At 37.2% G+C, this 27708-nt stretch overlaps 1 protein-coding gene across 5 annotated transcripts in view; it reads left to right on the forward strand.

Annotated features, from left to right (window-relative positions):
* Positions 1–27708, forward strand: part of col4a5.L (collagen, type IV, alpha 5 L homeolog) — a 93721-nt gene that overhangs the window by 32244 nt on the left and 33769 nt on the right. For 3 of the 5 annotated variants that reach the window (XM_018229834.2, XM_018229836.2, XM_018229837.2), the window contains exons 5-31: positions 674–718; positions 908–970; positions 1165–1218; positions 1785–1811; positions 2145–2222; positions 3321–3383; positions 5132–5167; positions 5248–5289; positions 6385–6474; positions 7485–7538; positions 8418–8474; positions 11323–11367; positions 11454–11507; positions 12747–12788; positions 14151–14280; positions 15086–15259; positions 15579–15662; positions 16713–16805; positions 17378–17448; positions 18293–18484; positions 18884–19052; positions 21344–21436; positions 21741–21845; positions 22460–22557; positions 22903–23053; positions 23874–23987; positions 26964–26972. In XM_018229834.2, the coding sequence (XP_018085323.1) occupies positions 674–718; positions 908–970; positions 1165–1218; positions 1785–1811; positions 2145–2222; positions 3321–3383; positions 5132–5167; positions 5248–5289; positions 6385–6474; positions 7485–7538; positions 8418–8474; positions 11323–11367; positions 11454–11507; positions 12747–12788; positions 14151–14280; positions 15086–15259; positions 15579–15662; positions 16713–16805; positions 17378–17448; positions 18293–18484; positions 18884–19052; positions 21344–21436; positions 21741–21845; positions 22460–22557; positions 22903–23053; positions 23874–23987; positions 26964–26972 (2233 nt within the window). The remainder of the gene's footprint in view (positions 1–673; positions 719–907; positions 971–1164; positions 1219–1784; positions 1812–2144; positions 2223–3320; positions 3384–5131; positions 5168–5247; positions 5290–6384; positions 6475–7484; positions 7539–8417; positions 8475–11322; positions 11368–11453; positions 11508–12746; positions 12789–14150; positions 14281–15085; positions 15260–15578; positions 15663–16712; positions 16806–17377; positions 17449–18292; positions 18485–18883; positions 19053–21343; positions 21437–21740; positions 21846–22459; positions 22558–22902; positions 23054–23873; positions 23988–26963; positions 26973–27708) is intronic. The other 2 variants (XM_018229835.2, XM_018229838.2) reach the window with 1 other exon arrangement.

Consider the following 27708-nt stretch of genomic DNA (forward strand, 5'->3'; position numbering starts at 1 on the left):
TATGAGGTGTTGCAGGGCATTTGCAGAAGGGTTACTTTTACAACTTTCGGAGCACACTGCTGTTAACCCCTCATGTGTCACAGGCCATAGAGAGCATGGGTTACATATAAGTCTCATTCTTAGACAGGACATCGCTATAGGATTGGGTGGGTTTCCACAGGCTCTCACAGTGGTGCTTGTGATCTTTCTCTCCACTGGAGGCTCTGTGCTTGTGAGGTCTAAGGTACGAACCCAGCCTCTGGCTGCTTTATTATTGACCCTAATCCTATCTTTCACTGCTAGAGTGATATCTTACAGGAGCTGACCCCCACATTAACTAGTCTTACCTATTTTCCTATTAATGAGGCTTCCTGCTTCAGGCTCTTCCCTTTTATGAAACAGGGAACCACCTAACTCCCCCCCCCTCGAATTTTCCTCCATGGGAACACCTGCTAATTGATGGGCCCATAGCTAGAGTCAACTCTTTCCAGTAAGCGAAGGAATAAACCGATACTCCCCTACATAATTCTTCTCTTTCACCTTGTCATTTAACTTAATATTTTAACTGAGAATTAACTCAAAGAAGTCAAATAATTCTTGGAAGCCACAGGTAGATTTTATTTAGAATAACTGGTTCTTGCAATGTACAGTCATGGGGCTAATCCTAATGAGTTTTTTTCTCTTTTGATTTAAGGGACCTCCCGGACTTCCCGGATTTCCAGGAAACCCTGGTCAGCCTGTACGTGTTTCTCTATGTAATGCATTGTTATGCATTGTTTTTCAGATTCTTTAATCCCAGTAAACCAATGGGGATTGATATGTTTTCTTCTCCTACGAACCCTCATGAAATCTAAGTATTCAAGGGATTTGAGCATGCGGAATTTTATACTGCCAATCTGAAAAATGTTTGTTTCCTATCCAAACTTAGGGCCTACCGGGACAAGATGGTGCACCAGGGCCTTCAGGTATCCCAGGATGCAATGGCACAAAGGTACATGCATCATTCACTCTTTAGTGCCTTACAGTTTTCTTCAAGCATAACACTTCTCCCAGCTGAAATAACTTAGAGTAGTACCCCGAAAAAACAATTTAGACACAGCATATTAGACCCTGTGATCACAGTCATGAAAGCATTAGGTTGTGGTATTACTGCAAAGTCTTGTAAGTCTTTTTTTTGTTTTTAAGGGAGAACGTGGTTTCCCAGGAAGTTCAGGTTTATCTGGTACACTAGGACCACCGGTAAGTGCTGTGTATTATGTATGTAGCCCTTTTCTGTGACTGCAAGAGATCTAGCACGCATTTTCTTGCATGTAGCGCTACAGTAGTCCTTTACCTCCACTATATGGGAGAGCAGGTATACTATGATTTGACGTGACTCCACCCAGGGTCAGGACAGACTGGGCAGTAATACCCCACCCTGGAAACTTGTTTGATCCACAATCAATAACAGGAATAAAGTTGAAAGGTTTATTTGCAGAACACTGTAACTTTAAATCACATGCAAAATATGGATCTCTTTATGGTTTCTCTCGCTGTTTGTAGTCACACAAATGATCTGTAAGTGCTTCCCACACTCATGATCTGTGAGTTTTCACAGCACCCCAGAGGTAGTATTGCATGTACATGTATATTACTATATCAATTTTAATCTCAGCAAGGCAGGGATGTACATGCTGAGGCCCACAACATATTGTTGGTGTGGGGGTTCTGCAGGCTGTCCACGTCAGCACTAAGGCATCCAAATGATATTGTAGAAAAAAACATTTATTATACATTGAAATTAATGTGTTTTCTTCTCTGTCCAGGGTCCCCCAGGATTTCCAGGTGCGAAAGTAAGTACAAAAATCCAAATTAGATTTATGACTTATCTATGGGTAGTGATAATCAGAATAAATGAAGGGTTGATTAGCCTACAGATAACAGGTCAAGCAAGAACGTAAACAGCAAATCTGAGTTTTAGCATGTTTACATAGCTCCTGGAATAAATTCTGAGTTACTGAAGTTGTAACTGTAGAGAAACAACTAATTTGTAACACTGTAGAAAACAAATACATGCATTTGAATACTAAAAACTTTTTTTGCACTTCTTAAAAGTTAACCATGCATTCTATACGGTGACCACTAGGGGCCACTGTGTGATAATGATCCTATTCTTTTTCCTTTAGGGAGATCCAGGTGAATCTTTCCCCTTTGCAGAAGGACAAAAAGGTGATCCAGGATTACCAGGTCTTCCAGGTTTACCAGTAAGTATCTGTGTGACTTGGGAGGTGGATTATACTAATGTGAAATATCTGGACAACTTGTGGCAATTCATCCAATACTTAAATATGTATACACCCACACCCACACACATATGTATTTGTCATTGAAGAGTGTGAATGCAAAATGTAAAGACCCATGACTTTTAAAGGAACAGTTACACCAAAAACTGAAAGTAATTTGTACTGTTGCTCTGCACTGGTAAAACTGGTGTGTTTGTTACCAATATAGTTTATATAAACAAGATACTGTGTAGCCATGGGGGCAACCATTCAAGCTGGAAAAAAGGAGGAAAAGGCACAGGTTACATAAGCATGGTAAAACACCATTCTGTTCTACAGAGCTTATCTGTTATGTGCTATCTCCTTTTTTCCAGCTTGAACGGCTGCCCCCATGGCTACACAGCAGATTGTTTATATAAACTATAGTAGTCTTTCTGAAGCAAACACATAGCTTTTACCAGTGCATGTTAACAGTATGTTATATGTTCATTACTTTAAAACACTTTAACTTTTTGGTGTTACTATTTTTTTAAATGGGCTGTTCATCTGTAAACTAACATTTAGTATTACAGTGGTTTGAATGAGAGACTGGAATATGAATAGGACAGGTACTAAATGGAAAGATAGAGAATAAAAAGTAACAATAGCAATAACATTGTAGCATTACAGAGCAATGGAAGATATAGCAGAGGAAGGCAAATAACTCAAAGACTAAATAAATAATTAAGACCAATTGCAAATTTGCTAAGTAAAGGACATTATATAACATTTGCTGGGTGTTTGGCACTCTCTGTTTCCTTTTGGAGGCAGAATGGTGTCAGACATAGCCACAGAACATATACAAATGCATATTAATGTTGTCAAGACTTTAAACATTTGTTGAATTTTGGCAGTTATTTTATAATTCCCTTTAATGGTTGTAGTAAATATATTTTTATATGATAAAGAGGTATTTGCCTGGTGTAAAGATTCTAAGACCGTATAGCATCATCATCTGCGTTCCTTATGTTCTTTTCCTTTTCATCTTGGAAGTTGCTGATTGGCTGTTGGCTGACATTTATATCTTATCTCTTTCCACAGGGTCCAACTGGTCCTGGCGGAATTCAGGGTCCCGTGGGTCGTCCTGGTCCTGCTGGCTTACCGGTATAGCTTATCAATAGAAATGTACCTCTTGAATGAGTCCATTGCTGCCCAAACCTTTACATAAAACACAATACCTGATCTGTGAGGCACTTTCACATCCAATGAGCTGATCTGTGAGGCACTTTCACATCCAATGAGCTGTCATCTTAAGGGTATTTACTAAGGGAATGTAAATGGAAGACAAGAGACAGAAAACCTTACAACCCCCATCACTTATAGGAGCTATAATGAGGGTATATCACCTAAACTGCATTCCCTACCCCTTCTGTTCTCTATTGTTCTTGAGTTCTGTTCCACCAACATCCTATGAGGGTGGGACTGACGTATTTAATGCATAGACAGGGCTAGTAAGTAAAACTGAAGTTAAGTTGGTGTCAAGAGAATGTGTGTAACTGCTGGAAAGTAGTGTAAGGCAAGATGGTATCAGTTTTATAGTGTGTAGAGTAAGGCAAAAAAGGTATCAGAAGAAGGTGCTGCATCTATACTTTAATGCACATTACAAGGAAAAATTGGGCCAGGTTGAAACCATTATGTATTATATATACAGTTTATATGTGTAATGAAAATGGGAGATGGGACTGTGGGAAGGAATGGATAGTAAAGTAGGATTATATGGTGCCTACTGGCAGCTAAAGAAATAATTTATTCTGCGAGTCTGCGATACGCACATTTATAGGAGATTAAGAATGTCTTGACCATTCCTTTTCCCCCTTGAGCACAGTCGTAATCAAAACGCCACTAAATTTGCAGCCTGAGCCATTTACACTTTCCTAGAAAATAGGGATGCTCCAAATCTATTAATTGGTTTGGGATTTGGGCAAATCTGAGTCGTTTTCAGCAGGATTCAGATTCAGCCCAATCCTAGAGCCTGGCAAAACTGAATCCATACCCTAGAAAGTGTAAAAAGTTTTGGGTTTATTTGCATCAGTTTGTACGCACGTGCTGAGTGTGCACCAGATTGTACACATGCCTGTCAAACATTGATTTTCACCCAAGGAAAAGGATTCGGATTTGGTTCAGGATTTGGTGTGATTCTGTGTGCAGGATTCAGTATTAGGTCAAATCACGAAAAGTAGGATTCGGTGCATCCCTACAAGAAAATATATGGGATGAAATCCAAAGGAAAAAAATTATATATGTTATATACAGATATATATGTTAGACAAATAAAATCAAAACCAAATACAATTAATCACATAGTTGCTGTTGAATAGCAAGAACAGTAAGGGTGTTATTTACTGAAACTCAAATTTATCTCATCTTTTTATTAAACCAAGCTCGACCAAACTCCCATCCATGATTTTATCTTATTTTATTTTATTTGGCAACATAGCTAGAAAAAAAAAAAATGTTTTGCATTTGATGACAAAACTATTTTCATATTATCATTTTCAGATTATCGGGTGAAACCCAGCGCAGATCACTATATCTTCAAATTGTAAAAGTGACTTTGATAGGTTTGAGATGGTGGATTTTTGGATTCAGACATTTGGCTATAATAAATCTTGAAAAATTGGAGGGTTTTTTCACTCTAAAATAGAGTTTTTGCCCAAGACCAGAAAAAATTGAGGTTTAGTAAATAACCCTCTGTGTGTAATATCAAAATGATCCAGTAGGTGTCAAAGCTAGAACACTGCATTAGATCTGTAGCAGTATGTACTATAGTATGCAAATTTCAGATTTGGCTCGAAAGGGTACAACTGTTTAAGTGCACTCCTTTAATTTAACATTTTTATTTCCTAAATCAGGGGACACCAGGATCACCTGGACCTCCAGGACCCAAGGTAAATATAATTCTAATGATTGTTCCTTCACTCTCTAGTGTCTTATTTTATTTGGGTTTAACTGATTTATCTCTTTCTAGGGTAACATGGGGCTGAATTTCCAGGGATCAAAGGGTGAAAAGGTAAGAGAGTATTATTAGCTATTATTGAAGGAACGTGTAAACAAATATAGAGGGGGGAATAGATTTCCTACTGTGAAATATATAAGGCCTAATGTACCCCTAGCGTGAAGTCACTGAGAAGTTCTGTAACCATATAAAGCGGGCATGTCAAACTTAAATTATGTGGTGGATTTAACTGAGTGGGTTAAACTCATTCAGGGCAACAGCTATCCAAGGAGGGGTCATCTAGTAGATGGCAGAGAAGAAATACTATAGTATTAAAATAAATAAATAATATTCTGTGCACTGTTCTTGAGTTCATTCAATTAGGCTGGTTTAAATGATTCTGCAACCATCTGCCTTGTCCCATGAGTTGTAGCCTATATCAGGAAAGCTTCCTGTTTCCAAAACACTAAGGGAACTTAGATGCCCTCAACTTTAGTCATAGTGACTAATGCTTGGACTATTTTGGGAGAAGGCTGTTTGCTCCGTATCTCCCAGAGAAAACAACTGTAATTATAAATATTTTCTAGGATACCTAGTAAATGATTTGATGTCATTTGTAAATATATATAATTGAATTTGGACTGAGTAAAAAAGCAGGGTGGAGGATATGAGAAGATGAATGAGTTTTATATGAAACTTAAACAAGCCCCAGAAGCATTGTACAATATGTTCTGCCCAACAATCAGTGAAGCAAAGCCATGTTAAGAGCTTGGATGTCATGGATGCCACAAAATTTAGCAAAGTCACAAACTACAGGATATTTTTCCTATATAAAAAGTCATTGCCTGCTATCTGTTGTTAGGGAAGAGTTTGTTGTTCTAATTAATTGGAAAGCTCTTTAAGGGCACTGAAAATAGTCTTTATTCTCTTTCTTAAAGGGTTGGTTCACCTTTAAGTTAACTTTTGGTATATTAAAGAACGATCAATTCTAAGCAATTTAATTGGTCTTCATTATTTTTTTTTTTTTTTTATAGTTTTTTGTTTGTCTTCTGTGGACCAACTCTAGGGTTATTCTTGATCTTTATAACCATGACTTCTAATGTTTTGTTCTATTATATTAAACATTAGCCATGCACAGTGCTGACTGCTTCTAATATGTTCTTATTTTAGGGTGAACCCGGTATTCAGGGACTGCCAGGACCACCGGGACAACTAGAGCAAGTTGAACCTCCACAAACTACAATTCAGAAGGGAGAAAAGGTTAGTAGAGCAATATTGAGTTACACGATTTACTAGGAATAATCAACCCTCAAGGCACACTTGTTTGATAATTTACGTGGTACTGCAAACACACGCACACAGTGCATTATATAATTCCATCATTTAATCCCAATGAAGAATGTTTTGTTATACTCAAAGGTGGACTAACTATTGGCTTATTTCCAAATAACTGGATCTAAGGCTTATCAAACAAGACTAAAAGCTAAGGCACTTCACTGAAAGGATTTCGTAAGCAGTAGGCAATCTGGATATAAATAAGGAGGGGGGGTTGCTTTGAAGATAACATTTAAAAAGTGGCATGTGTAGCAAAGAAACCCTGGAAATCGATCTGTATTTTAGTCACATCCTTATTTTGTTTAGTTAGAAGTAAACAAAAAAAACTTGTTATAGATCACATAAAAGTATGTGAAGAGGAGTCACATCTCTGTGTTTAGTTGTTTGGCCCAAATGAAGAGAACAAAGCAAAGGTGACCATTTATTTGGTCATGCTTGTGTATGACTGCTACAGTTTCAAATTCTTTATATAATAGATGATCTAACCTCATTCCCCTTCAAGACGAAGTGAGCAGCACAAGCAGATCTGAGATTTCATTTAGTAGATCATTGGTTCCAAAATTGTGGGGCTACCCCATTTTGGATGGAAAAACAGTTGACATTAACATTTGAGGGTAAAATCTTATCTACTGTAGTTGATAACACATAAACTATAGGAGTGTATTATGACAATGTTTCTATACATCCATGGCTTTGTTTTGCACTTAAATCTGCCTCATCAAATCGGACTGATAAGGTGCACTGGAAAGGCCATTAGAATCCCATAGTTGTGTTATGCATGAGTTCATAGTGTTCCAGGGCAAAATTGGGTACTATTGTTATTTTTGATGTATTGAAATCGATATATATATTTCCTAAGTTTGACACACGGAACAGGATTCAGATTCAGTTGCTTTTATCATATTTCATTATCACTCTTTTTAATTCTTTGATAGGGTATCCCTGGTGACCAAGGATTCCCAGGAGAGCGTGGGCCAATGGGTCCTCCAGTAAGTATCGTTATCAGTATGTACATGGCAGCCTTAGTGGCTGTACAAGAGTAAACTGTAATTATTATTTGAGCACAAATTGCAGGAAACAAAATCATTGTTAGTGCACCTCTGCACTCATGTCAACAATGGAATATTCTCCCTGTATTTAGAATACCTTATAGATAAAATATATCTATATAGATTCATATATGTAAATGACAACATCATGTTGTAAGAAGTTAAGATTCCAAAGCCACTACATAGTAAGGAGTCTGTATCATTAATTTCAAAAAAACTTTACTACTTAACTGCTGCAGTCTATATAGGCCTGTCAAAAAGGGCCAAGTGCTGGAATATAGCCCCCAACTCCAAAGGGCTCTCAATTCAAAAATTCAAAGATATATTTCCAGTCAATTCTCAAAGTTTTAACTTTGAGAATTGACTGGAAATGTATCATTAATTTCAACCCATTCCTGTAATTCATTGTTTTGTGTTTGCTGATAACACCGCTTCCCTAACATTTTAATGCATTTTGTGTATAATGGGTTCTGCCACAATGCACCACATGAGTTAGTGGTTCAAGTCATACCTATGGGCTTCTATCATTTATTCCATTACTGAACATTGGGCTTCATCCCCATCAGTACAAACTCACAGAAAAGAAATTAACATAAACTGTTCTATATTCCAGTCCACTTTTTCCTTGGGGAAGAAAAAGTACCCAAGAGAATGAATGTTTAGCTTAAATTGTCATAAATTGCATTTTTAGAAGCAATAGTAATAGTAATAGTAATAGTGTTTGTTTTGTCTGTAAAATGCAGCTTACAGCAATTACACGTGGGACCACTGCTTTTTAGATTATAGAATCATTCCTGTTTTGTATCATTTTCTTCAAAGGGTCCTCCCGGAGGTGCAAAGGGAGGGAAGGGAGAATCAGGGGAACCAGGAAAGATTGTAAGTAACTGTTATTGTTTATCACCTTATATAATTACCCGTATCATTTACTGAAACCAAACAGAAGAAATAAAACAAGCAGTCATTTTTTGCTCTAATGTATTTATAACTATACAGTAAAAGTAATCAATCATAAAATGGACTACTGTCATCTGTAAAGATTAAGGTTATCTGCAAGAATGATATATTCCATCTAATGCCATATGTAAATATATATAGTGAATATATTATTTATGTATATAACACGTTTTTATACAGGCCATGGAGCTCCAAAGTGATTTCTAATATCCTTATATTTTTATATTTTGCAACAGGGGGAACTTTATTTATTATAATACACAAGTTTCAGTAAGCCATGTGATAGAAATGACATCACTAAGCTCCTATTATAACCGATGACATCACTAAGCATCTTTTATAAGGATATAATTTACAGGGTATTCATGTCTCTTGTGTATTATTATATATATATATATATATATATATATATGTACACACACACACACACAAATATATATTCGAGTTCCATGTCTTGAGAAAGGTCCAGACTGGACCGAAACGTTGACAAATAAACTTCACTTTGCTTGATCTCAGTGCGTCATTCCTTGGAACACGACTATCTGCACTATATATGACAGCACCCAGGCAGTAAAACTCTGCTGGATTGGAGTGCACTACAGCCTGAACTGTGTGTGTGTGTGTGTGTGTATATATATATATATATATATATATATATATATATATATATATATATATATATATATATATATATATATATATATATATATATATATGTATTTATTTATATACACATATACATACATATATACACACACATATATATATATTTTTATTTTTATATATATATATATATATATATATATATATATATATATATATATATAGAAGGACAGCAATCAAGTGGCTTAATGATAATTGCATAGTATTGTGGGTGTCTATAACCAGTGTGACATTTCAGACCCAACTGTTTTTTTTTCCCTTGTGCATATACATCATTTGTAATCTTCAAATAAAAGAACTACTTTGTGCCTGGCCCCAAAAACTGGGACATCAGCAACTCCTTAAAGGATACTGTCATGGGAAAACATGTTTTTTCCAGCAGAATTCTGCACTGAAATCCATTTTTCAAAAGAGCAAACAGATTTTTTTATATTTAATTTTGAAATCTGACATGGGGCTAGACATATAGTCAGTTTCCCAGCTGCCCCAGTCATGTGACTTGTGCTCTGATAAACTTTAGTCACTCTTTACTTCTTTACTGCAAGTTGGAGTGATATCACCTCCCTCCTTTTCACCCCCCAGCAGCCTAACAACAGAACAATGGGAAGGTAACCAGATAGCAGCTCCCTAACACAAGATAACAGCTCCTTGCTAGATCTAAAAACTACATTCAATAGAGAAGCCAAGTCCCACTGAGACTGATTCAGTTACATTAAGGGTCAGGCCACACAGGGCGTTTTGGGGAGATTTGGTCGCCTGTGATTAGCGCCGGTGTTTTTTAATTTTAGCCGGCGCAGAGTGAGGGAAGGCGTTTGGGGAGATTGGTCACCGCAAAAACGAGGCGATTAGTTGCCAGGCGACCAAATCTCCCCAAAACGCCCAGAGTGGACTTACACTAAGTAGGAGAAATAACAGCCTGACAGAAATTAGTTCCATCCTAAAGTGCAGGCACAAGTCACATGACTGGGGCAGCTGGGAAACTGACAATATGTCTAGCCCCATGTCAGATTTCAAAATTGAATATAAAAAAAATCTGCTCTTTTGAGAATTGGATTTCAGTGCAGAAGTCTGCTGGAGTAGCACTATTAACTGATGCATTTTGAAAAAAAACATGTTTTCCCATGACAGTATCCCTTTAAATATACAAATATCTTCAAATTCCCTTAATGTATAGAAGAAGAATTAAAACATCCTATCGATTTTGTGTTAAATCACAGAAACGTATGTGCTTTCATAAAAGGAGTTTAAATAAAGCAGACTTTGCAACTGAGCGTCAATAATAGTACATTATCAACATTAAGGTTATTGAAAAGTGTGACAATTATCTCAGACATGGTACAATCCAGTTCTTCATAAACACTTTTAGTCCGTGTGCCATACCCATAAAGAACATAGGCCTGTCCCTTTGGTTATGGTGTATATATAAAACAAATTAATTATTAAAAATCCAGGGTTCTCCCAAAAGAATTTTGTTTTAATTGAAGGATCAGAGACGTCCATCCATCATTTAACTAGAGCAGAAAGAAAAGGAAAGCAGAAATCCATTTAACGATTTTCATGGAATACGCTATGGGCTGAAACTCACCCAGTAGCTTTTAAACACAGACTGTCAACCAGTTTCATCCTTATTGGGGTTCACCAGTATTGTTCTTTTCCGACCAGCATATGTAAAACCAGGGAAATGGTTTTTACATGAACAACATAAGTAGAGTGAGGAGACTGAACAACACATGCGGAGTAAGGAGACCCCCTCCTCCCTCCTCATTTGTATGCAAAACAAAACAGCAGAAATCCTGGAAATTAAACTAAGTTCTGCTCTTTAAGGTTCATCATTTCATTGTTTTCCCTAGAAAAAAACATAACTTTCTGCCTTTTTTTGCATGCAAATGAAAAGAGGGTCTACTTTCTCCAAAATGTGTTGTTTATTCTTCTTTATACCTCTAAAAAGGCACAGAGGAAGTCCTCTTAACAAATGGTCAACACTCTGGGTGAATTCTTTCAGTTGTACATTGGCTGTGTAATAATTAAAGTGGGCACTTGTGTGTCTTCAATAACGTATTAAAAACATTATTTTTTATCCTTGTGTGTTCCACTTCATTCTTATTAGGGGAAGCCTGGAAAAGATGGGAAGATTGGACCGCCTGGTGGGGAGGTGAGTTTTTTTTTTGCTTATATCGTTGATTTCACCTTTCTACATCCAAAAAAAAACATTTTAACCATGGTCTGGTCTTTCTACAGGGTTTCAGAGGCGACCCAGGCTTGCCAGGAAGTCTGGGCAGAAATGGGGAGCAGGTACTATCATTTTTGCCAGCATATTAAATGACTGCACACTGAACAAGAATCTACTACTGATTTTTTATGAACGGAATTATAGAATACATGTTTTAACTGTGACCTGTTTTCACCCTACTCTAATCCACACTTACGCTTTTCCTTCTCATTGAGAATTTGAGAATGCCTTAAGCATTAAAAGCTGTTATTAAAGGGGTGGTTCACCTTGAGGTTAACTTTTAATATGTTATAAAATAACCAGTTCTAAGCAACTTTTCAGTTTGTCTTCATTATTTATTTTTTATAGTTTATGAATTATTTGCCTTCTTCTCCTGACTCTTTCTAGCTTTCAAAAGGGGTCACAGACCCCCTCTAAAAACAAATCCTCTCTAAAGTTACACATTTATTGTTGTTGCTACTTTTTATTACTTATCTTTCTGTTCCGACCCTCCCCTATTAATATTTCATATTCTCATTCCAATCAATACATTTTTTATTATTTGTGTTTTTTGAGTTATTTAGCTTTTTATTCAGCAGCTCTCCAGTTTGCAGTGTCAGTAATATGGTTGCTAGGGTCCAAATTACTCTAGCAACCACATTACTAACACTGCAAACTGGAGAGCTGCTGAATAAAAAGCTAAAAAACACAAATAATAAAAAATGAAAGCCAATGGCAAATTGTTTCACAATATCACTCTCTACATCATACTAAATGTTAATTCAACGGTGAACAACCCCTATAATGGAACTGTCCTCTGCATGACCTGTACATTTTACAGAAGGGGGCAGATTTATCAAGGGTCGAATTTTGAAGTGTAAAATACTTCGAAATTAGACCACTGAATTTAATCCTACGAAATTCGAATTCATAGGATTTTTAGCATTGTACGATTGTATTCTGATCGTAGTACGATCGTACTTCGAATCATACGATTCAAACGATTTTATCATAAGATCGTACGATTTTCCTTCGAATGCCTTGAAGTCAAAGTTTTTTTAAAGAGACAGTGCTTCGATCATCAAATGGTCGAATAGTCTAACGATTTTTACTTCGAATCGAAGTCGAAGTAAATTCAAAGTCTTAGTATCCTATTTGATGGTCGAAGTATTCAAAAAATTACTTAGAAATTCAAACTTTTTGTACTTCGAAAATTCAATCAACCTTAGTAAATCTGCCCCAAGGTGTCAGACTATAAAATAGTCTCCAGTCTCTTGCATGCATTTGTATAACGTTATTTGTCAATTATTTTGTAATTTCAGGGTCAGAAAGGTGACCGTGGGTTACCTGGGCCACCAGGAGAGGTATGTGTTTTAAGAGCTTTTATAACATAATAATTGTGTATATATTGTCCCAGTAAAAATGCAAAGGCTGGTTTGCTGGTTGTTGGTGCCAGTAACTGGATCTGAATCAGCTGTTGCTTCTGCATGACGTATCAATATTTACACGAAACACAGAAAGAAATCGACAGCGCTTGGTCTAACTCACGCTGTGGCGTTGACCAGCTGCTATAAACACCATTGTGCTAGCACTCCGTCTAACCCACATTCTGGAGTTGACCAGCTGCTTTAAACCATAAAAAGCCAATATTTGTACACAAAGAGAAAGAGAAAATTTGCCAGCGCAGTTTGCCTTTAAAAATAATTATCACAATAAAATGAAGTGTTAGTACCACAGTTTGGCCAAAATATGTTAGCTCACATGCCAGTAGTAAGACAATTTTGTACTTACCCTTATGGGCAGGACTACATGGCCAATTCAGCCGCGATCCGACGCGCTGCGCAAAATCGCAAGCGTCACGTCGGATGCGAAGGAAATAAGGTAAGTAATTCAATTGTCGCATCGTGTCGCAGCATTGATGCGACACGACTGTCGGATGCAACACGATCCGACACTGCCATAACTTACCTTGTTTCCGTTAAATCTGGCATGACGCCTGCGATTTTGCGCAGAGCGTTGGATCGCGGCTGAATCGCCCATGTAGTCCTGCCCTTACTCAGGAGCTCTAGTGTGAAAGCAGGGAGCTTTCAAGCCCCAGCCAACAAAAATACACCTGTGAATAATTACCTTCCTCCACTATCTATTACCATTTTAACCAGGCCCAGATTTGTGGTGAGGCCACAAAGGCCGGGGCCTAGGGCGGCACGATTCCAAGTGCGGCATTTCACCCAGCCGCATCATTTTCCTAATGCACTGCGCGCAATACAAACGTCACATTTACTTGCCTGCTCGTAACATACGCACCTAGGGGGGCAGGGGGCGCAGATGGTTTGCTTATGGCCTGGGGGAAACTTTTGTAATAATTATTTTTAAAGGCAAACCGTGAGCTGGCAAACTCTTTCTCTTTGTATCAATATTTATGCCAGTGTCTTTTTTATTTTTGATAAAAAGTAGAAACATATGTTTAAGGTTTTATCCATTAGTTAGTAATTATTTCATAAACTCAAGCAAAGTACGTCCAGATTTAGAACTGGTGACATTGCTATACATTTAAAAAACACAAAAGATGGGGATAAGGATTTTTCTTATTGAGGTTGATATTGTAGAAGACTAACCGGAAAATGTATGTGCTTACCTAAAGTGAGATTAATAATATTAAATATTGATTTACTGATCTACCTACAGACTTTGTAGCATACTTCATTAAAAAATACATTTATTAATAGGTAATTTCAAGACCAGGAATAGGTAGAGTTGGACCAAAAGGAAACACAGGACCCCCTGGAATAACTGGGTCAAAAGGAGACCGTGGGTTCCCTGGATTACAAGGTCCCCCGGGTTTCCCTGGAACACCAGGTGAGCAACACAAATGGTGATACACATGTACCGCTCATAAAAATATCTGATGCTTTATTATATCAGTAATTTACTTTTTTGGTTTAAAGAAAAAAGAGTTACATAAAGTTACAGATTTTTAATTATAACGGGTGCAAGAGGAGTTCGATTTAAGCCCTTTAGGGTCCATACTAATAATGTATAAAAGGAGAAAAATTACTGCATATTGTGACAAATATAAAATCTGAAGACATATTATTCAATTCTTTATTGGGCTGATAATCTCCCCATGATCTATAAAAAACCTCTGGCTCTGACATAGAAAGTGATAATTAACTGTGGCATACCACTGCAAAAGAAAACTACCCTTCTGGAGGTTTTAGAGGTACATTTTGGAGACTGTGGTTCCTAGATCCTGATATGGTTCTCGGAAAATGAAATGTTAACCTACATTTGTAGTCAACTTAAACCTTGTTGTTATGGTTCCATAAACCTAGCTGTTATGGTTACGTATATAACGAAATTTTTATAAATCATACACTTGTATGGCGTCGTGTGTCAAAAAAAAATTTGTTGCGCGTCAAAATTTGTTTGACGCCCATAGACTTTAATGGGTGTCCGCGACATTTCACCGGTAGCGAATTTTTGGCGAAACTAAACGGGTTAAATTCGACCATCCCTAATCATTGTGCCTTCATAATAAAGATGCATTTTATTAGTGGGTTAACATAATTAAACGGTATATACAGAATTTGAATATTATACTTCCCATCTTCTGTGACTTTATTGTTGACTCTTCATTTGTGTTTTTCTTCTCTGACCTCAGGTACTTCGAGTGTAGGCCCCCCAGGAAGTCCAGGCCTTCCTGGAGAAAGAGGACAGAAAGGTGATGATGGTCCACCAGGAATTTCCATTCCAGGGCTTCCAGGTTCCGAAGGTCTTACAGGATCCCCTGGTCCTCCAGGTTTACCCGGTCGACCTGGACCACCTTCAATTCCTTGTAAGTTTAATTGTTCCATAATTTACCATCACTGGTTTGTAGCATTGAAACTGGATTTGTAGGTGTAAAATAATCTGATACAGGGCAGATAATCCATTTGTACAGGTGTGGAAGCAGTCCATAATGGCTCTGCATGTGTCCCTTTGTACCTTATTGAACAGTCATGAGAACAGATCTGCTTATCTGGTGGCATAGTCAAACAAGCGCAAGCTTCTCTATATGGCCAGCTTTAGACCGACATGTGCCTCTACATACAGTACATCATTAACTGTAAATACAGTAAGTCATTAATGCATTCATGCACTGTATTAATTTATAGCTGCGGGTATATGCCAGCCAGGACAACCCGGTCCTCCAGGACGTCCAGGAGATTCAGGATATGCAGGAGAAAGAGGACAAAAAGGTAAACCATGTTAATAGGTGGTGAATAGTTGAAAAATGCTTAGACATTTATGGAATTAATCCTCATAAAACACACATGTGCAGTAGCTGATATATTTTGCAGATATATGCAGTTATACTTATTAGGACATGAGGAAGAAGTCTAACGCATTTCGTGCTTGATGGGGGCACATTTATTGGCTAAGTGGCACACACTTCCTTTTAAAGGGGCTGTGTCCAATTACAACATGTTACAGAACCACCAGTCTCAATTATCAAAACATGTGCAACCATACATCAAATACACATATGTATATGTGCCCATATACTGTGCATGCTGTATGCCCTGTAAGCTATTTTCTGGTGCTCCAGGCACTGTTATTAGCAGCAGCAAAGTACCAAATAGAGTGAGCCAGAGAGGCAGTACTATGCTGCGATAAATAGTATATTATATAATATGAACATTGTATAATTTGTTAGCTATTATATAGGATATGCTATATGTTCCATGCTCAGTTGCCTTTCTCAGGCAGTTATTTTTACTTGAGAAGTGGCAAGTCCTCCTGAAACCTTAAGCCATTGCTGCTATCAAATGTAGCTGCAGGGTGAATTCAGCCCTTACCTCTGATTAATTTTTATCTTATCAAAAGCGTTTCATAATTTACTTTTCATAATTTTCATTACTCCAAAATCGGTATAGATAGCTTTGCAAGGAGAAGTAACTATTTAGCCAGAGTCTCAGAATACCCCCTTTGTTTAATGAATCCCAATTATTTTATCATCAGGCAACATAGAGGTGGACTGGAATGTATTATAGAGATATTTTATTATTATTGTTTATTCTACTCCTTGAGCTAGGAGGCAATACTGGAGCTATTTTTTGTCCAGTTTGCATATTTTAAGCTAGAACATGTTTGGATGCCCTACCATCTACTGTAAAACTATAAGTAGCATGATAAGGGACAGCCATTAGCAACTGGTATTAGTGGTACATATTGTACTGTGAGAATTGTATTTCTTTTAAGTTTTTGTATTTTACCTTAATTGTGTTTATGTACTTGCTTTACAACAGGTGACAAAGGAGACACATGTTTTAACTGCATAGGAAATGGTATTTTAGGTCAAAAAGGTGATCCTGGTTTGCCCGGCCTCACTGGAAGTCCAGGTAAGAGCACCTTTTACTAATTTTCTTTACTGCCATTCTAAACTTGAGTCTAAAGATATGCTTCTTTTGCAACATCACTGCACATGTAAATATATATCTTGTATTGGTGATGCAAGACACCTCTAGGATTTGGGTTAATTAAAGTGGAGTAGGTCAAAAAGCATGTATTGCACGTAAGATATTAGTAAGAATAGTGCTATAGTTAGGGCCACTGAATATCTAAATAACTGTAAATGGAATAAAACAAGGCTATGAATCAAGGGTATTAACAAGCCAGGAGAGGTCATTAGTGATTCAGTAGCTTTAACTGACCCATACGTCCTTAAATCAGGTTAATGCTAATACCTAACCTGCTATGACACTGGGCAGACCTATATTTATTTTTAAATTACTGTGTAAATTATCATAATGCAGCATACCAATACATTAAACCTTGGATTTTCTGACGCAGGTGTATACAGTGGTTCATCTTGGATTTATTTGCAAAGCTTATTACACTTTAATGTTTTTTGATTCAATGTACCACATACACTGTGTAATGGCTATTCAATTCCATGGTTTCTAATAAATAGGCTTACCTGGAACTTCAGGGCAAAAGGGGGATGAGGGCATTCCAGGATTAAACGGGCTTCCAGGACCTCCGGTAAGTCTTTACCATCGTTGAGCGTTTTTTTTCCATTTCCAATATAGCGTAATCTTATTATAAAAGGACCGAAGTTCCTTTGGCTCAAATTAAGTCCAAGCTTTCAAGTCATACTGTCATATCACTGACACAAAGTACATTTATTTTTAATCACCTTTTCTATTCAGGCAGTGTAATAAATAATTATTTTTTTTACTGATAAATATAAAGCCATTGGCTTATAGACAAGTACAAGTATGTAACACTGAAGATGTAGTTGAAAACAGGATTTTGTTCATAAACACTAGATATCCAAATGTCAAGGAAATAATATCTGAGAATGTTAAAAGATTACACAGACAGAGTAACAAGTTATGATGGAAAGGTATGAGATATATAGGCACAGAGCATAGTACAAATAGTACAAGTAGCACTAAGAACTAAAGAAAACCCTGAAAAAATTATTATAGCTGAGGATAGTTTGGGGGAAAGTAATGAATTAATTGCTGTTAGAATATTGTCTGGTAATTAGGTCTGTTAGTGTAAGAAAACTATGATTATATTTCAGAGTGGATTAATATTATAGTTTGAAATCTGGTCCTCAAATGGGATATTACAATGATGATAAAGCACAGTATAGAGTAGCTTTTCATGGTAATCACCTTGAGCTGTGAAGATAATGGAGGTGGGAAATAGTAGAACAATGTCGTATGAAATATTCAGTTTGCTTGGTGTTTATACCAAAATAATTGTTGTCAGTGTAAAATAACATGAAATGATATTGAATTTTGTCTTCTATTGTTCATATTGGATAAGTAAAAAAAGAAAAAATACCCTAATCTGACACACACATCTTCTGCTACAGGGTTTCCCGGGCAGTTCTGGTCCCTCTGGACGACCTGGTCCCAAAGGAGAACCCGGAGAAGTAATTGGAGGTATCGGAATTAAAGGAGAAAAGGGAGACCCTGGATTCCCAGGTCCAGCTGGATCTCCTGGTTTGGATGGCCCAAATGGAAGAGATGGAACCACAGGGACACCTGGCCCTAAGGGAGAGCCAGTATGTTGAAACTAAAAACAGAAGCTACTGCATTATCAACAAAACTTTTTTATTTGTCTAGCTTTCTACTAGTTTTTAGAAATTGCTGCATGTTTTGTTTATATCAACACATAAAGCACATTCCTAGAAATGCAAAAAGATTTGTGACGTTTTATAAAATATACCTTTGATAGATATCATTTTCCTTGCAACTTCTCATGTTGTCCAGACAGGTTCGTACTCTAATTAGAAATATAAGTCATACTTTATTTCAGGATTTTCCTAAACCCAGAATTGTCCATAAGGACAGCCTTTAGCAACCTCTGTTTTTTTTTGTCTATAAGGGCAAGCATTAGGAACTTCTGTAATGATTTTTTGGTGACAGAGCTGTTATTTTTATAAATTTTTATAATTTTTTAGGGTGGCTTCGCATTGAAAGGTGATCGCGGTCTTCCTGGTGACCTTGGGCTCCCTGGACTTCCTGGAGATCGAGGACCAATGGGTCCTCCTGGTTTTGGTCCCAGTGGTCCACCTGGAGAGAAGGGAATTCAAGGTGTTTCTGGTCGTCCAGGGGCCCCTGGCATTCCTGGTAAGTTTTCAAATTTGGATACATAAATACTGTGAAAGGATTGAGTAATGATAATTAAGCAGACATGCCAAGTGGTGTTCATGCATGCGTAGCTTGTGTGCACTGTTTCTCTATGTAAGCCCAATTTCAATGGATAACTCTCTTAAAGGTACACTGACATCCAATAACTGGAACAAATTAAACAAATGGTTATCTACAAAAACCCCTAGATCCTTCTCATTTGAGGAAAGTCCCAACACACTGCCGTTTCGTGTATAACTTGCATTTATATTATTTTAGCCAAAGTGCATAACCTTGCATCTATCAACATTGTGATAGGAATCTCCTTTGTGTAAACCCCCACGGTCCAGCAGCCCAGAATACGCTCTATGTCCCTCTGCCTACTCCGGGTAGGGATTTTCTTGTCCCTGCTTTAGAAAGTATCCACTGGCCCTATATTATCACTTCTGCCCTATTTTTGGCTTAGCCACGACCTCTTGCCACTACCTCCTTGTTGGGGTCTGGGCTACCCATACTAGCTTTCCTGTCTATCTGAAGTGCTTAGTACTTCTTACTGGGAGACCCTCTCTCTACCTGTACCTGTCCAGCCAAGGTCCTGGAACTGGAGAACCCCGCCCTGGGTGTGTCCCCCACTTAAATACAATTTGCACTCTAGACCCTCTTGTGGCTGGGGTCTGAACTACAGTTAAACCTACATTACCTTAACAGTATTTTAATACATTTTAGCAAATTACTTACATTATTTTAAATTCAACAAAACATATATAAGATCAACATTTCCACTTCACATCGTTTTCACACATCATCCCACAGACACCGTCATCAGTCACCTGGTCTATCCCCTTACATCTGCAAGTCTGAGTTGGACAGATGCTTACATGTGGTGAGATCTTCTACATAAACTGCAATAGAACTGCAGCTGAAGTAGTAGCAACCAGGTCTCTAGAACGTCTTGCAATATCTCGTTCAGGAAAACCACACCATATTAAATATATGTTAACTGTGACTATAGCTAGGAAAGCTCAGGGCATGCTAGTAAAGGATGATGTAGCCTGCAAATGTCTGGTCAACAGAAATAATTAACTGTTTCCTTCTCTAAAGTAAGCATAAATAGATGAAGCTTTTCTTTTATAGTCTAGTGTAAATTTCCTTTTAACACCATCCAGCTTGGCACACCATGTTCTTTGCACTCAGTACATTGTGCCTTATTCTTCATCTCTAGAGGCAATTCTATGAATGCCGAGCTTGAAAATAATATTTATTTTCCATACAAATAAATCAGATTCTGTATATAAATCACAGTGTGTTGCCCATGATGGAAGTTTTCTCAACTGTATAAGATCTTCTCTTGTTCTCATGCTTCACGGAACAGTAGTTTAATGAATGCTCCATCAGCTCCTTCTCGTGGGGTTGCTTATGAAAACTGCCTTTTCTAAGCTAACTAATTAAGCAGTCCACAACAGACCGAGTCCTGCCAAAATGTAATGTTGGCTGCACTAAGAGGGCATCACAAGAGAGTCAACACTGTTGGTTCTGGTCTCAACATCAGAGGGTCGGTTTTGTCGCTTGTCTCCTTATCTTCAATAGCCTTTGGATAATTAGGCCTGCAAATATGAAACTCTTCAAGATAAAGGTTCTGCAAACAATGGAAAGGGATTTGTATTCAAACAATGCACAGTTAGTAAGTCCCTACAGATATTTACAGTATTCTGTGCTTCAATAATTAATATTATGTATATATACAACCCATTCACTGGCGTAACTATAGAGGAAGCAGTTGCGGGTGGGGGTCCCGGATCGCAGGGTCCGTTTCCTCTATAATGTTGAAATCCCCCTCCCGCCACTTTTTTTTCTTTAAACAATGCTCTTGCGCCGGGGTGGGGGGGATTTGTGTGCACAGGAGTCCCTATGCACCCCGGGCCCTCAGAATATTTTTCTGGCTGTTGTTACGCCCCTGATCCCATTCCTGTTATCATCCTGCAGAGCTCACACAATGCAACCCATGATCATTTCTGCTGAGATGTTTGCAGTGTTGTGCTAAAGCACTGATGTCAAAACAAGCTTTTCATTACATTTCATATCCCTAGTAGGTTAAGGACACCATATACATTTTTGTTTGGTATCATCACTTCAAGATACGCCAGTTAATGCACATATAATATATTGGATAGTTGGTTGGCCCACTATGTTAAAAACATTGGGCAATTACCATCCAAATGCAGTTTTGATTTATATAATAAACTTTTTTTTTTTTAAATTATTACTTCTATATTAATTATTTTTGTCACTAGGTCCTAAAGGAGCTCCTGGACAAACTGTAATGGAAACAGGTGATCCTGGACCTCCAGGTCTTCCAGGTATCCCAGGGGATGCCGGATCTCCAGGTAAGATGATCCTCAAATGCTATTAGGTAACTGCCCTTTGTTTTATTTTCTTGCCTTTCAGCTAAATTTAATTGGTAACAGAAATGCTCAGGTTCAGTTTTTTAGTGCAATGGGTTTGGCATTCCTAGGACAATGGCAAATGCAAAACTTTTTTTATCTAAAAATACATTAAGAGTAAGGTGCAGGTGAAAGTAAAGCTTCCGTTTTCTAGCAGATACATTATTAATTAACAAAAAAAAAAAAAAAACAGGGAGATCGATTAGATATTTTAGTCCCTTGTTAAATTTTCTTTTTTCCATTTTAGGTGAACCGGGTGTGCCTGGTCAGCCAGGAATTCCAGGTGTTTCAGGTGCAAAGGGAGAACCAGGTGTTCCAGGCATTGGACTTCCCGGGGCTGCAGGCGCAAAAGGTAGCTTGGCACATATTTTATTTTATGGCTTCAGAATTAGTAAATAGATATAGTTTTCATAAATCATATAATAACAATTATTATTGGTGCTATAAGGCTAAAAAAAAAGCAACTGACAACTAAAAATTGTTACATATTCTAAGTGCATGCAACAGTTTATCCAAACCCGGAAACCCGTTATCCAGAAAGCTCCAAATTATGGACTGGATGTCTCCCATATACTCCATTATAATCAAATGATCCAAATTTTTTTAAATCTGATTTCCTTTTTCTCTGTAATAAAAAAACAGTACCTTGTACTCGATCCAAACTAAGATATAATTAATCCTTTTTGGAGGCAAAGCCAGCCTACTGGGTTTATTTAATGTTTACATGATTTTCTACTAGACTTAAGGTATGAAGATTCAAATTATGGAAAGATCTGTTATCCGGAGAAACCCAGGTCCCGAGCATTCTGGATAACAGGTCCCATACCTGAATATGGATAAGTGATAGTAAAGAAATAGTGATAATCAGCAGTTAGTAAATGCTTAGTTCCAATACTTACATGTATTGAGTATAATAGCAATCATTTTTGCACTAGAAAAAAAGTAACATCTCTCTTTATACATCAGGATTTCCTGGTAATCCTGGGCCATCCGGTGCCCCTGGTTTGGCAGGAAGACCTGGTTCAGAAGGGATACCCGGACAGCCTGGCCTTCCAGGATCAAAGGTAAATAAGTCTTCTGCTTTGCATAATGATCAACTGAACTCATTTGATAATTGTGTTATACAATGTTCAATTAGTTTATGGGGCCTATTTATGAAGCCTTGATTTTTTATGGTCGAGTTTTTATGGGGAAAACTTGATTATTTATAGGGAAAAATTTTTTCGTTTTCTATGTCTCAGATGAAAGTTAAGCAAATCCTATGTATCTAAACTAGAAATAACTGTAAACGTTTATTTAATAAATGTTATTAACTGCTGAAATGATTTATATTAATTCCGCTTCATCTAATACAGAGATCTATGAAGTGATAAGCACCAAACATTTACCTGAGTTCTCTTTTGTGTTAGGGTGATCCTGGATATGGGTTACCTGGACCCCCGGGCTCCCAAGGCCCTGCTGGATTGAAAGGATCCCAAGGACCAAAAGGAGACTCTGGCTTCCCAGGATCGCCAGGCCTTCCTGGACGAGGAGGATTTGATGGGCCTGTGGGACCAAAAGGTACGGTACTCTTGTGCTCAGTAATCCAAGATGTGCTGCTATGAAATTACAAATAAAAGCACCATAATTAATATGATTTCAAAGAAACAAAATAGTCATGTTGAACATAAACTCAGTGTTCTAGAATGATTCTAGTTCTCATAAGGGGCCATGGGTAGCGCCATATTGATTATAGCGTTCTCAGTGACCCCTTTGCTGTTATTTCTCAGGAATGAACATCTACAGATGATCATATTTATGGTTCATGAGAACACACCTATAAATTTAGGTATTTTTGTTATCCTATATTTATATAGCACAAATGTATTAGCTGTACAGAGATTACACACAATTCATATCAGCCCCTGCCGAGTTACATAGTTACATAATTAAATTGGGTTTAAAAAAGACCATCAAGTTCAACCCCTCGACATGAAACTCAGCATCCATCCATACATACACTCACACTGACCCCTCCATACCCATACAGTAGAGTATCTAAGATCCCAATAATATACACATAACGGTTGGTTTTATGAGGAGCTATGCTAAATTAATCTTTACAGTCTAAAATCTGCACAAATCCAGGTGGAGTGAGGCCCATTTCCAAGTAAAGCAGTAGCTCAAGTCTTAATGAATTAAAAACGCTGTGTTAGGCATGCATAGGCCTAACGTGTTTCGGGCCTGTGTGGGAACTTACTCATAGGCTAAAATCTGAAACAAAATAGAACATCTAAGTCATTGAGCTATTGCTCCTTAATGTTACTTAAACACTTCTCTTTGTGTATGAAAATGATGCAATACTATTTGGATATCACAACACTATGTTTTTGTTTTAAAGGTGACCCCGGGCAAAATGGCTTACCAGGAACCCCTGGACTACCTGGTGTACCTGGCAGTGGGGGTCAAGGCCCTCCAGGACAACCAGGACTTCCAGGGCCAGCAGGTCCTCCAGGTAATCCTAGGTGTTAATATTTTTAGTGAAAGGCCAAGCAGTATGTAATATATTGTTGCAGGGCTGAAATGTAAGAATGTAGATAGTGTTAGTGTAAAAGTAGTGTTAGTGTAGTAGTAGTGTTAGTGTAGAAGTAGTTAGTGCTCAGCATTGAGCACTAATACCCCATTGAAAATAAATATTTTTTTACTTAAATCAGTCCAACACATTTGCATGAATTAAAATTATCTTTAGCTTTAATAAATGTGTCGACTTGTTTATACTTTCCGGACATGACAGTCACGAAAGTGTTGAGTAATAGGAAGAAAGACTGAACTGCTAAAAATCCTTAAATCTATGATAAACCTCCCCCATTGGTGAAATAATGGATCTGTGATGGTCATTCCTTTGCTGTTGGGATATTCTAGTCACAAGCTAATAAAGATTAGGTAGATCTACTTTTTGGGTGCCACCAAATTAGGACATTTATTGCTGCTTGCTAGAATGATCTCAAAAGAATATAAACACTGCAGCGAGCAAAAAATCAACTAGAATATGAAATATATATGAGAACTATAGATCAGTGCAGGTACATTTTTTTTGGTACCTTTTCTAGACTTTTGTAATGCTTTGGGAAATCATGAAGATTTCAATTTTAATTCTTCTGACATGTGACCAAGATTGCGGCACCCAGCCCATTTTGGTGCAATGTGTTGGTTATCTCTCTGGTTCCCAAATCAACAGATATATGGAGACCGTTGTTCAGATTACACTGTATTTCACAATTCACTATTTAAGGATTCACAAATTGTGAGTTCTAAAGGTCTCATCACTGCATCCATACTAATGGTCACAGAGAATGCAGTTGATACAGTTTCACTGTTTGCTAGTTTAAGACACTCAAGTATGCGTTGTTTTGGAGCACATCTTTATTGTTTATTGCCTGGTTTGTATCATGCATGACTGCTGTATTCCAGCACAACTTTGCCAGTGCTTGGCAGATCTTTAAGCACAAATCACTTATTCCCTGAAGATCACTGAAAGTGCAGGAATGACTGGAGTACCCCTTGCACATCCCTGAGCATGACCTGCATCTCACTCTCTACTATCCTGTGCTGCACACTGACATCTCTATTAAGTGTTATGAATGAATGTTATAACCTCACGTCGGTAATTTAGTTTAATATACACAATGATTTAACGAACACTAATTGTGTTATGCAATTTGTCTGGCCTTAAAGAGCATTACCATCTGGAAAGCCAAACGGTGAATTTTACAAACCTTCTCAAACATCCTCCAGGAAAATAGTTTTGTTCTCCTGTTTATGGACTGGCTGCTTGAAAATTGTACCTGGCAGATATAAAAATAAGGATTCGGAAGATAGATGTGATCTCCAAACCTCCACATGGGGATGCAAATCTAAAAAAAATAAATGGAACAAATAAATGTTTCCAGATGGTCGGGCCACTTTAACTCTGGTACAGTGCATGTCTTCCACCTGCTTACTAACCAAGGCACTTCTGCATGTCTTGAATATCCCTTCCACTTTTATTATTTTAAATGATTTTACAGTGTTAATCCAGCTAATGCTGCAGTTTAATAGAAGTCACGATGAAAAGGACAGTAGCGTTAATAATAATGCAGAGACAAAATAGTTCCCAATGAAAAAATTTAAAATTAATATCCAATGCATGTCAAGATGATATTTAGGAACGACATCAGAAATCTAGTCATTTAACAGAATAACCCTATTCAATTCATAAAATAATCTGTAGCAGATTCTTAAATGTATAGAGTTTATCAGTGGAGTAACTAGATATCACTGGGCCCCACAGCAAATCATTTTTCAGGTGACCAAAATGTCTAGAGTTTGACCTGTTTTACCAATATTTATTGAAATTGTATATGAATTAGGGCCTCTATACCTCAGGGGCCATCCTGCAGCCTCAGGGTCTGGTTCTTCTGTAGTTATGCCCCTGGTTATATAATATACCAGTGGACCGACTACAAATTACATTATATTTGGTATAATATGCACTAGTATCATTCACAAATATATGTTTAGTATAGAGGTTATCAAGCTGGTGTATTTTCCTCCTTTTGAGGCTCAGAAGAAGTAAGAAGTGCATTGGGAGGCCCAATGTAAATGCTAATTAGGGAGAGAAATGGGTCTAATATTTATTTGCGGCACTGGATACCCCACTAACTAGATGTTTTGATAAAGTTATTATATCTTTAACTTTGTTATGAGGTGAGGGGCCCCAGATCAAATGTTGGACTCAAAGGGATGTCTTAAGTCCCAAAAGTCTTCAAAAACTACTGTACAATGGTTTCAGGTATTTAGTATATGTATGGCAAGGCCATTGTCATGGAGGAGATAGTTTTACTATTCACTGTGTTAACTTTGCAATTTATTTACTGCAAAACTAGTTATTTGTGTTTAGTGAGCATTTAACAGTTGCAGTGTTTACACTATAATATAACTTACCCATCAGTTAGGTACTGGAACGAGGACGCCATTAAAGAAATAAAATAATAGCATTAATCTCATGAACCCCCAAAATAGAACTGCAGTTACTTGTCACATGAAGTTGTGATCATGTGAGATTCTCAAACCTTAGGCTAAAACAATGAATTAATTTTAATATGTGAATGCAAATATATGAAAAGTGGATTTATTAGGTGACAGAAGCTAAATACTACTCGATATTGGTATATTTTTAGCATTATTTTAACCCTTATATTCAAATCCACATTAATGTGTTCAGGACCCATTATGCCCTACAAATTTCACGGATCTGATTTTATGCTTAATATTGTGCCAATGTGTTTGATATGGGTTCTTTTCTTTAATTAACTTTAACATATTATCCCTAACTTGTGTGTGCTTGTTTTTTTCTTTTTTTTAAATTCTAACCTAACATATTCCTTGTTCTGCAACTTATTTCTGCTTGGTGCCTCCTGATGACCCTAAACCTGACGATTTGTCACCCAAGGTCCCTCAGGTACTGTGGTTGCTTCTCCCTTCTGAATTGTTTTGATGTGCAGAAGTAACAACTTCAGAAATTATGTATACTGCTTCAATGCATCATCGGTTATATTGTTTTTTTTTTTGTTTTTTTAAAGTTTTTATCTTTGCATTTTCAAAAGACATAAAATATACAATTAAGGAAGGAAAGAAAGAAATTATAAGGAAATAGTGATATGGTGCACTTTGATATCAATGACATGTAGCTCAGTATTCGGTTATATTGTTTTTAGTATTCTTTAAAGCATAGTCACAAAACAAGAGTCTGGGAAATCCTACTGTATGTGAAGTTATTATGGGTACACATGCATTTATGAAGAATAGTGTAATAGAAACAATGAAAAAACCTTTATATTCATGTTTAGCACATACTGTATATCCACACTCTTTTCCCAGTGAAGATGAATGTATGTGTATATGTGTTGGGGGGATTAGTATCAAAAAGAGCAAATGGCTTTGAGGGTGCTTGGATTTGTAATTTCATAACAGGGGGCAAGCCATCTAGATAACCTACAATATATAGCTTTATAGCAATACGCCCTGGTGGTTGTTTGATTACTATAATTTACATAAATGACATAGAAAAGTACATCTCGTCATTGTTCTCCAGAATTAGTGAAGTATATCACCCCAGAAAGAAGGTTATTTCTTTCGCGGTTATAGAAATCCATTTCTGTTTCAGGGTAGAAATAATTCAGTAATGTTTTATGTAA

This window comes from Xenopus laevis, chromosome 8L, assembly GCF_017654675.1.
Source record: "Xenopus laevis strain J_2021 chromosome 8L, Xenopus_laevis_v10.1, whole genome shotgun sequence".
NCBI lineage: Eukaryota > Metazoa > Chordata > Amphibia > Anura > Pipidae > Xenopus > Xenopus laevis.